Source organism: Ailuropoda melanoleuca, chromosome 2 (assembly GCF_002007445.2).
Source record: "Ailuropoda melanoleuca isolate Jingjing chromosome 2, ASM200744v2, whole genome shotgun sequence".
NCBI lineage: Eukaryota > Metazoa > Chordata > Mammalia > Carnivora > Ursidae > Ailuropoda > Ailuropoda melanoleuca.
In genome coordinates this window covers 20,357,708-20,367,390 of record NC_048219.1, presented here as the reverse complement: position 1 = coordinate 20,367,390, position 9,683 = coordinate 20,357,708, and the positions used below count along the sequence as shown (strand labels likewise).

The 9,683-nt window shown below is 55.1% G+C and overlaps 2 protein-coding genes across 4 annotated transcripts; both read right to left on the bottom strand.

Moving 5' to 3' along the window:
• Positions 1 to 836: 836 nt before the first annotated feature.
• Positions 837 to 4,154, bottom strand: ATP6V0B (ATPase H+ transporting V0 subunit b). The gene is made up of 8 exons (XM_002925550.4): positions 3,977 to 4,154; positions 3,216 to 3,264; positions 2,902 to 2,985; positions 2,699 to 2,776; positions 2,427 to 2,496; positions 2,255 to 2,306; positions 1,849 to 2,039; positions 837 to 1,144 (listed from the first exon to the last, which is right to left on the bottom strand). Exons 1-8 carry the CDS (start codon positions 4,041 to 4,043, stop codon positions 1,118 to 1,120), a joined length of 618 nt encoding a protein of 205 aa, XP_002925596.1. The 5' UTR covers positions 4,044 to 4,154; the 3' UTR covers positions 837 to 1,117.
• Positions 4,155 to 5,699: 1,545 nt separating this feature from the next.
• On the bottom strand, positions 5,700 to 9,199 carry DPH2 (diphthamide biosynthesis 2). Of its 3 annotated transcripts, none has more exons than XM_034650930.1 (6): positions 8,898 to 9,199; positions 8,526 to 8,638; positions 8,017 to 8,240; positions 7,134 to 7,817; positions 6,876 to 7,052; positions 5,700 to 6,794 (listed from the first exon to the last, which is right to left on the bottom strand). In XM_034650930.1, the coding sequence occupies exons 2-6, from the start codon at positions 8,555 to 8,557 to the stop codon at positions 6,670 to 6,672; spliced, it is 1,242 nt and encodes a 413-aa protein (XP_034506821.1). In that variant the 5' UTR covers positions 8,558 to 8,638; positions 8,898 to 9,199; the 3' UTR covers positions 5,700 to 6,669. The 3 variants fall into 3 exon arrangements, with proteins under 3 accessions (XP_034506821.1, XP_002925597.1, XP_034506829.1); XM_002925551.4 differs by having other exon boundaries at positions 8,846 to 9,198; XM_034650938.1 differs by lacking the exons at positions 8,017 to 8,240; positions 8,898 to 9,199 and having other exon boundaries at positions 8,526 to 8,604.
• Between the last annotated feature and the right edge of the window lie 484 nt (positions 9,200 to 9,683).

Here is a 9,683-nt window from a genome sequence, read left to right as displayed (position 1 = left end):
CGCCTCCAGCGCGCCCGCACCCGCCGCGCGCCTCCGCCGCCCGCCCCTGCCGGCGGCCAAGCGCGGCGGAGCGAGGGGACAGAGGTGGCACGGGACCAGAGAGAGGCGGAAGAAATCGGTAAGGCTCATCCCAGAGGCTGGATTCGGGGTCCGGACTGGGAAGGGTGTGGGTGTGCGCTGAAGCGCGAACTCCGCCAAAGAAGGGGGCCTCAAGTTAGGCGACTCTAGCAGGGAGGTTAGGGATTTGTCAACTCACTGATGGGAATAGGATTAAAGGGCGGCCAGCGGCCAGAGGGGGCTGCCAGTTGGGCAGGACTCTCAAAGGCGTGGGGAGAAGTGTGTAGCAGGGGCTTCCAGGGTAACAGGAGGTTAGTAAAAGATTGCACGTAAGTGGGAGGAGCCGGACAGGGGCCTGGGAACAAGGACTCAAATTAGTTACTGGCAGGGGATGGTGCTGGGATAGGCAGAGGCAAATGAATGGGCTCCCAGTCCCACAGGGATAGAGGATGACGGATGCCTGAGAGTACAGCCAGATAGATGTGGCCCATCTGGGGTTAGCAGACAGAACCTTGAAGAGGTGGGACTAGGAGGACAGCCCCCTCCCCCGCACAAACACCTGGGTCCATATCCCGAGTCCCTCGCTCCTTTCAATAGATATTCAGGGCTAGAGCCCTCAGCCCAGCACCCTTCCTCTCCACCCAGGAAGCAGCTCTGTCCAGAGCAGAGACAATGTGTATGAGAAAGGTGCCAAGAAGCTGGCATTAGGTTGAGGCCTGTAGGCCGTTTACCCTCCCTCCATGAAAGAATGTAGTGAAGGAGGGCAACAGAAGCAGCAATGACCCAGACAAAAACCACATTTATTTCACAAACACTGGGAAGATGGGTTGCGGGGTAGAGGTGGGACACAGGTGCACAGCTGCACACGGTCATCAGGGACCCACTCCCCACACTGAGGCTCCAGCCAGGTAGTGCCTCCAAGTTGATGGGCAGCAGGAAGCAAGTACAGGGAGGGCCCTGAACACCAAGCCCCTGAAAGGCCAAGGGTGACAGCTCCAGCTGTCCTGGGAAAAACCACAAATAAATAAGAGTGGGACACGGCCCCACCCAAACAGCTCATCTAGTCACCCATCTTCACTCTGGAGGTCTGCAAAAGAAGAAGAATGAGAAATCAGGCAGTGACAGAGGACTAGATAAGACAGTAACAAGAGACATAAGGTCAGCGCTAGCAAACCCACGGTGGGATGGACAGACCACAACAGATGGATGACTGGACCAAGATGGACATGCTGTGACAAACACAGACGACCGGGGACAGTCAGACAACCACAGAGTTAGGCTGTGGGACAGAGAGATGGCGAAGTGGCATATGCACAGGACCAGGTACCAAGAGTCAACCCAACTAAGCACTCAGTCACATTCAGACCATGAGGCTGGTCCTCAGCCTCACTTACACATTGTCAGACAAGATGCACGCAATTCACACACACTGTCCTGACAGCACAGATACACAGAGGCCCTGAGATACACAGTCAAACACACCAAGCAGACTGACACACAGACAAGATCCCAATCCAGGCTAGACTGCAAATAAAAACAAAAAAATAATACAACAAAGAGCCTCAAAGAAAGACCTACAGACACAAAGCAGCAGGGAAATACACATTACACTAGTCGATGATACCATACTGGAAAGCTTCAAAAGGGGAAAACCAAAAAATGGGAATGAAGTGATGGGAGCTGCTCAGGGGTTCCATGCTTATAGATGGAGAAAGGGACACCATGACTCCTCTGCAAGAGAGTGAGGCTGGGTTGGGGACTAGGACATAGACTTCCCAGGGGATTCATCACCTGAAGGATTGCAACAATGACGCCAAAGAGGCCAATGGCGCTGCCAAAGATCTCCACGATGAGAATCTTTACAAAGAGGCTGGGGTTCTGTGCATCAGCCAGGGCAGCTCCGCTGCCCACGATGCCCACGCAGACTCCACAGAAGAGGTTAGACAGGCCCACTGTGAGGCCAGCTCCAAACATGGAGTAGCCTGCGGGGATGGAAGAGAGTACTGAGGCCAAGCCAGGAACAAGGGGAGAGGAGGACAAGGGCCCAACATGGACTAATGGGGATAGTCACCACTCCCAACTCCGTAAAGCAGGCCGAACAGAGGGAGTGTGTTTTGAAATAGTGAGTCTAAGCTAGGGCATGAAGTGGGGAAGCAGACATGAAGCCCCAGCTTTTTTCCTTCACACACCCACCTACCTGCATGGTAGTTTCGATGCCCGATGGCCTGGGGGTCAGTGGCACTGAAAGGCTGTGGGAGGCAGAGAGGTAATCAGAAACCACCCCTTATGCCGTTCCCCTCCTCCACTATCACTAAATACTGTATAGAACACACTGGAACAGATGCCCACCCCACCCTAGTTCCCCATACCTCAGCCATGTTGCTAATCACAATTGCCATGATGATACCATAGATGGCCACAGCCTCGCAGAAGATGATGCTGGCAGTGGTGGGCAGGGGGTGGAGAGGAGAAAAAGATGAGAAAGAAACCAACCTGCCTCCCCCAGAGAGTCTCCAGCCACCATTTCCCCCACGGACATCCCACCCATCAGGAGCTGGTCAGCAGCAGCATGTCAGGTCAAACAAACAGGGAGCTCCCAATGCAGGTGGTTCTGACAACCCTCCAAAAGCCCTACATTTACCTGACCAGGTTCTTGGTCTTGATCCTGGGGGCCTTCACCCCTCCCCCAATGATAGAAGAGCCAGTAATATAGATGCCCCTGGTGGAAGGATTAAAAAACCGATGAGCAGAGCCCAAGCTTGTCACTGCCCCCAGGATGACTAAGGACCCAGTGACACCACCTGCTATGATTCACCCCTACCCCCAGTCCCACCCCAAACTCACCATGCTGCCCCAACCACAGACAAGGAGATAGCTAGACCAATGCCCAAGTTTGACCACATGAAGGGGGAAGTCTCAGTCAGGAACCTGATGTGGAAACAGGGAGGAAAGCAATTTCAGCCTTGGTGCAGAAGTGAGCGCAAAATCTATCCCCCAACCCTCTCAGCCCACCAGTCCTGGATGTTGAGATAAACTATGTTCTGTGTCCCATATCCAGATCCCAGACACCTGCGGGAGAGGGTGGAGTAGGGGCTTAGTTCAGTGAAGAAAAACTGCAAAGAAGCTCCCAGGGGAACCCCCTCCCTACAGCCCCTTACCATGCCACATCAAAGCGGAAACCCAAGTCAAAAATGGTGTAGCAGATTCCTGCAGGGGGGAGGAAAAAAAGGGTTAGAGGCGGCTCTCTAGAGAGAAACTTCCCAACTTAAGACAAGAAATCGCTGCCCAGCTGCCACGTCCCCAAAGCTCTGCCTACAGGTAAGTCAAGGGAGACTCAGGCTGGCCTCCATGTGAAAGCACGGCTATCTATTCCGACTCCTCGACTCAGGCCTCCATTTTCTGCCACTCCCTCAGTAACCTATCTTCCCCTAGTGACACCACCTCCCAGACCACGGCCAGCTACTAGTAGGCCTGAATTCCCCGGAGAAAGGGAGAGCACACCGGATCCCACCAGCCCGATCCGAGCCGCTGTTTATCCAACAAGCTGTGGGTGGGGGGAGGGCAAAACGACCGGGAAAAGAGGAACTGGAACTGCCGGCCCGTGACCCAAGCAGGCCCCTCTGGAGCAAGCGAGGGATCGCGGCCGTGAGACGGGGGGAGGGGTGGTCGTGACAGAGAGGTACCGGGGCTGCTCTCGCGGCCCCCACCTCCCCCCGTCCGCACCCGTCCTCAAGGGGCTGGAGATCCGGTCTTCTCTGTCAGGGTCGGAAGCCCCGACAGGCGTGAGGCAAATCCTGGAGCCCCGGACACAGGGCCCACGCTGGGGCCCAGCATTCCTGGGACCCCACTTCTCCCGCTGGGCTCCAGCCCCACCAGCGGGGCCCCGATGCTGGCCCCGCCCGCCAGGACCCGGCCTCACCCACGACAAGCATGCAGGCCCAAAAGGCCACGAAGACCCCGGAGTAGAGCAGCGCTAGCCCCGTCATGGCGGCAACGACGGCGGGGCTCGGGTCCGTGGGGCCACAGCTAAACCCGCGTCCCTGCGTCCGCCGTCCGCCCCGCAGTCTGTCCGCCCGCCCCGCAGCGTCACCTGACTAGCCCACGTGACGCGCCGGCGCCGCTGCCGGTCCAGAACTTCGGCGACGCCGGAACTGCAAGCACTGAGGATTGTGGTTGTTGTAGTCCCCCGCTTCGGAAGAGGACCCGGCGTCCTTAATACCTCGACCTCAGGCCTGTCATTCTCGCGTCTCTCCCAACCGCTCCTCCTCAGCCGCGACAGTCAGCCCCACTTGGGCTCACCAACCCTGCTTTACACCGGAGCCTCTTCGCGGGCCTCCCTAGTTTAGCCTCCAAGCCAGCGCTGATTCCATGGGCCTCTTCCCTTGCTGCCCTCCCCAGTTAAGCGAGGGTGTCTTGCTCTCTTCCTAACTTTGCTCACGCTGTTCTTTCTGCTCGAGGCACACTTCTTCGTGTTCATCCCGTTGCCCAGCTGACACCTATTGGTCCCCAGAAAGCACTCTTCCAGGAAGCCTTCCCTAACCCAGAGGCAGGGTGATAAGCCTACTCTGGGCTCCCCTGCTATCCTGGTGATCCTTATCAAACTTAAGATCATGTCACTCTGTTTAAAATGCCATTTCAGGGGCACCTGGTTGGCTCAAACATCTGCCTTGGGCTCAGGTCATAATCCCATGGTCCTGGGATCTAGCCCTGCATCCGGCTGCCTGCTGGGAGGGAAGCCTGCTTCTCCCTCTCCCTCTCTCCCTGCTTGTGCTCTCTCAAATAAACAAAACCTTTAATAAAAATAAAATAAAATGCCATTTCACTCAGAATAAAAGCCACAGTCCTAATAATGGCCTACTACTAGGCCTCTCCCGATGCAGCTTCCCATGCCCCTTACCTGATCTCAACTAATACTCCCCCACTAACTACACTGGCCTCCTTGCTATTCCTTGAACATACCAGCCATACCCCCAATACATCACCCTTGCATTTGTTCCCTCTGCTTCTACTTATCCACGTGACTCACTCCATAACTTCCTTTCAGTCTTTGCTCACCTTCTTCAAAAGGCCTTCCCTAATTATCCTGTTCAATATTGCAATCTACTGTCCCTTACACTCCTTCCCAGCTTTATAGTTCTCCACACTACTTACTTACCACCATTTGGCATACTAAGTGTTTTATTTTGTCCATCTCTTACCCCACCCCCCATGAGAAAGTAATCACCGTGAAAGGGTTTCTGTTGAGCTTACTGTATTTTCAGTGCCTGGCACACCGTGGTGCTCCGTATGTGTTTGTGAAATACATGATTGGTGCCCATTTTGTCCGCTGCCACAGTCAGTTTACAGATCTGCCTCTACCAGTAGACCGAGCACTCCCTGAGAACAGGGACCACATCTCTCTGTTTACCTTCCTGACTTGGAAGGTCCCAACACCTCGGACAGTGCCAGTATGCCAAAATTCTCTCCAAACTTGCTAAGAACGAAGTGTCCCCAGGGGCTTCCCTCCTCACAGAAAGTAGTTTCACTGTCTTGTAACTGCTTATTTAACTGCCTCTCTTCCTACACTGTGAGGACAGGAATCCAGCTAAATACAATTCAGATCTCCACTCGGAACCTGTAGTGTTTGATGAAAAGAAACAGGAGGGAAAAAAGTATGTAGTTTATTCAAGTTCTGTGATATCCCTGAAAAACAAAGTTAGAATCTGTATAGACCACCGTCCTACAGAACTTTCTGCAGTAATGGAAATGTCCTATAGCTGCACTGTCCTCTCATGCGGCTAAACGACCACTGAACTGTGACTAGTGTGACTGAGAAACTAAGTTTTTATTTTTTATTTTTCAAGTGTACTTTTTTAGTGATCTGTACACTCATCATGGGGCTTGAACTCATGACCCTGAGATCAAGAGTTGCATGCTTTTCCTGCTGAGCCACCAGGCACCCTGAGAAACTGAGTTTTTTATTTTAACTAATTCAAATTCATGTTTAATAGCCATGTGTGTCTAGTGTTTACTTTACTGGACAACACAGGTCTAGACCAGTGATTCTCAACTAGAAGCAGTTTTGCCCCCCCAGGAGACATCTGTCAATGTCTGGAGGCATTTCTGGTCATCACAACTGGGGAGGGCTACGTTGGGGGCATCTAGTGGGCAGAAGCCAGAGACAAAGCTAAACATACTACAGTGCAAAGAACAGCCCCTCACAGCAAAGAATTACCTGGGCCAAACCGTCAATAGTACCAAAGTTAGGCAACCCTGGTCTAGACCATCTAGAACCTTTGACAAGGGCAAACCCTCAACTGCACATCAGAAACTGGGACTGGCCAGAGGTCCTGGGCTGTTCCCAGGAGGACAGATGGGCCCATAAGACTTCAGGAAAGCCCCAAATCAGTCCCATCAGTCCAACAGGTATTTATTAAGCCACTATATGCTAAGCCTTGTGCTGGTGCCAGGACAGGGACAGAGCAGGATTCCCTTCCTCAGTGAGGGGCTGTCCACCCTTCCCTGCATCCAGGCTCCTTCAAAAATTCTGGCAGAGGAGTGAGGTTGGTGCAGGGAGCATTAAAGGTCTTTGCAGCAATTCTTAAGTCCATCTGTCTCTGGCCCCACGTGGTATCAGCTGCTTCCCTCATCCTCGTAGGCAATGGCAATACCTTGTCTTCCACTCACGGCTCCTGTCACCGGTGTCTGACCCAGACGGGGCTGCAGCCCCTGCCAGCTCCGGGAACTGAGGAACAAGGCTGCAGAGAGAGGGGACTGAGGCCAAGTGGGCTGAATCTGGGGAAAGAGTTCAGCTAGGAGCAGAGACTTGGCACACTTACCTGCAGGGCTGCTCTCAGCCAGCTCTAGCGGGGGCCGCAAGGTCAGGGCCAAACATCCAGGATCATCTGATGGCTTCCACGCAGGTGGGGGTCGGAGTTCCCCAGTAATGAGTGACACATCTGGGGTGTCCCACAGTTCCGAGTCGGGCGGTGGGAGGGGCACATGGAAGGGAGAGCCTAGGAGGGACAAAGAGGATCCAAACGGACACAATTCCAAGCCCCAAGTGTTTCCAGCTCAGGCAGTACCCCAGCACTCACCAGGTAATAAATCCGCATAATGTGTGAGGTGGGGAGCCAGGCCTGAAGGTGGCCAGGCGGGGTTGCAGGCAGCTTCCAGCTCACATGGTGCCAATACAGGCCGGAAGAAGCCACCAGAAAGCTGTGGAGTTAGAGCACCGAGAGGGCAGGCCAACAGCACAAAGACATCCACCTCAGGGAAGTTGGCGAGCTTGGGAGGTGTAGGCCGCCCCAGGGCCAACACATAGCTTCGCTTGCCTGCAGCCTGAGCCAGGTTCCGCAAGTGTGCCAGGGCCTCGCGGTGTCGGGCCACACCCAGCGTCCCTGCCAACAGCCCTACCACACGGGCATCTCTGGCCCTCTCTACCAGATAATGTCTACGTGCCCTTAGCCGCCCAGCCCGGACACCTTCATCCTGAGTCTGCCCTGTATCTGGGCAGCAGGTGAAAAAGGGCTGCCCTGGTGCCCAGCCCAAAAGCAGCCGGCTCAGGTCTGGGTCAAGGTCAAGGTCAGCACTGGCTTCAGAGCCCCCCACATAGAAGGCACCATATTCTTCCAGACACCTCCCTGGAGCCAGGGGGAAGCGGCGCCCAAAACGCTCCAGGGGCTCAGGCTCTGGACTACAGGAGCCCACTGGCGATGGAAGAGCTGGGCTGGAGACAAGCAGGTCCAGGTACCGCGGGCGCAGGAGGGTAGCCAAGGCCCCTGGAAGAAGGAGGTGGTGTCAGAGTTTGGGTCTGCCAAAGCAGGAACCCCTTCATCCCCAGGAGACTGAATGTGACCCAAAAGCAAAGACTGGGATCAAGCCCATATCAAGAGCTCTCTGGGAGTGTACTGAAATGGGACTACCAAGGCACAAAGTAGTTGGCCTACCCTTCCTGCACGCCCAGGCAAAAACTCTCACCCAAGGCGTGGGCACAGGCCGGCTCACTTAGCAGCACCACAGGCGCTTTGGGGTCTGGGTTCTGGGCCTCAAAGGCCTTGGCGCAGAGCTCCAAGTGCACAGGACGTTGACCAAGGACGAAGGCCACAGGCAGTGGGCGGGCTGGAGGGCTTAAGCAGGCAGGGCCAAAATGTACAAGGGCCTGAGCTCCAGCTTGCTCAGCACCCAGTACATCCACACAGCAGCTGCAGGGGAGATACCGTTAGTGAGAAGAGTTATCAGGAAAACAGTTGCTGTCCTTCATGGGAAATGTGAAGCCTGAAACGTAGTCAGTGAAGAAAACGATATTATGAAAGAAGACACTGTCGTTCAGGGGAGCAAGTATCAGAAGAGGAGGCATCACCATCAAGGAAAAACACAGCCACTGGGGGCTGACACTGTCATAGAAGGGAAACACCTAGAGCCTTGGATCATTAGACCTACTCACCACCCCCTACCCCCGCCCCCAATCCTCAAGCTCAAATTCACACCTGCCATAGGCCGTGTCGCCCAAAATGAACATCTTTGACCCTGTGGTCCCCTCCAGTCGTGCAGCCACGGCCCCAGCATCTCCCAATAGCTGGTCAGGGAACTGCAAGGCCACCTGTAGGTATAAGCCATAGAGTCAGGAACAGCCTCTTCTCCACCCTCTTCCTCTTCAGGGAAAACCTTCCAGGAGTCCCTACCTAACCTGCAAAGGCCCTCCTCCCAGAGGAGCAACTCCCCCCGCCCAACCCCCCCCCCCAAGATCCCGATCTTCTGGGCGACCCATCCCGAAGTAAGCCGCCACCCCTCCCTAACCTGCCCTCACCCGCTGACACCCCAGGTCCCGGACAAATCCAGCAACTCGTTCCAGCTCGTACACGCGGTCCAGGTCCTCCGGAGGAGTGAGCAGCCCCGCGGCGCCCGCCTCTCGCTGCAGCGCTGCCTCAGCGGGGCTGCTGAACGTAGACTCCATGAGGCACCGCTCGGGTGGCGGGAAGCAGCGGGGACCTCCCTCGGTCAGCTTCAGGTCCTCAAAAGCAGCCCTCAATAAGTCAGTCACTTAGTGAGAGCGGCAGGACTGGGAAGTCTGGGCAGAGCCCTCGGACCAGCCCTCCACGCCTCCAAACTAGCGCCTGTTACACCACAGCGCAAGGGCCTGCGGGGGATTACTTCCGGGTTTTTGAGGCGGGGCTGGCAGCAGTTTTGCCAATCTTAAACTAGCACTGCTCCCGCCTTCCAATCCTCGCCAGGCCTCCCTCAGAGAACCAATGATCTGCCTCATAGCCGAAGTCTCGGGAGTACCGCGGAGGAAGGCGCGGAGCCTTGTGGGTATTGTAGTCCCCTGGTCCTCTTCCCTGGCCGCTAGTTTTCCTGTTCAGCCAGCCAATCGCGCTCAGAAAAAGTGACTCCCCGGGTGCCTGCCTGCCTCAGTCAGAAGAGCATGTGACTCGTGATCGCAGGGTTGTGAATTGGAGCCCCACGTTGGGGATAGAGATTAAATAAATAAACTTAAAAAAAAAAGGGATCCCCTAAAAATACTCGTTTTAGCAGCTCCCGTACGCGATACACTGCTAAGCACTTCATTGCACCTCCATCTAGGAGGCAGCATTGCATAATTTTCAATTCAGGGGCCAAACTGCCGGGTTTGGATATTGTGCTCTGCC

What these genes read in the sequence shown, in the direction of transcription:
- ATP6V0B (XM_002925550.4), bottom strand. Translation starts at nt 4,043, where the DNA reads ATGACGGGGCTAGCGCTGCTCTACTCCGGGGTCTTCGTGGCCTTTTGG. An exon ending in GGCCTGCATGCTTGTCGTGG is followed by an intron (nt 3,265 to 3,976) that starts GTGAGGCCGGGT and finishes TCCCCCCTGCAG; the next exon opens with GAATCTGCTACACCATTTTT. An exon ending in AAGACCAAGAACCTGGTCAG is followed by an intron (nt 2,497 to 2,698) that starts GTAAATGTAGGG and finishes CACCACTGCCAG; the next exon opens with CATCATCTTCTGCGAGGCTG.
- DPH2 (XM_002925551.4), bottom strand. Translation starts at nt 8,992, where the DNA reads ATGGAGTCTACGTTCAGCAGCCCCGCTGAGGCAGCGCTGCAGCGAGAG. An exon ending in GGCCTGTGCCCACGCCTTGG is followed by an intron (nt 7,818 to 8,016) that starts GTGAGAGTTTTT and finishes TCCTTCTTCCAG; the next exon opens with GGGCCTTGGCTACCCTCCTG. An exon ending in GGCTGAGAGCAGCCCTGCAG is followed by an intron (nt 6,795 to 6,875) that starts GTAAGTGTGCCA and finishes CTCTCTCTGCAG; the next exon opens with CCTTGTTCCTCAGTTCCCGG.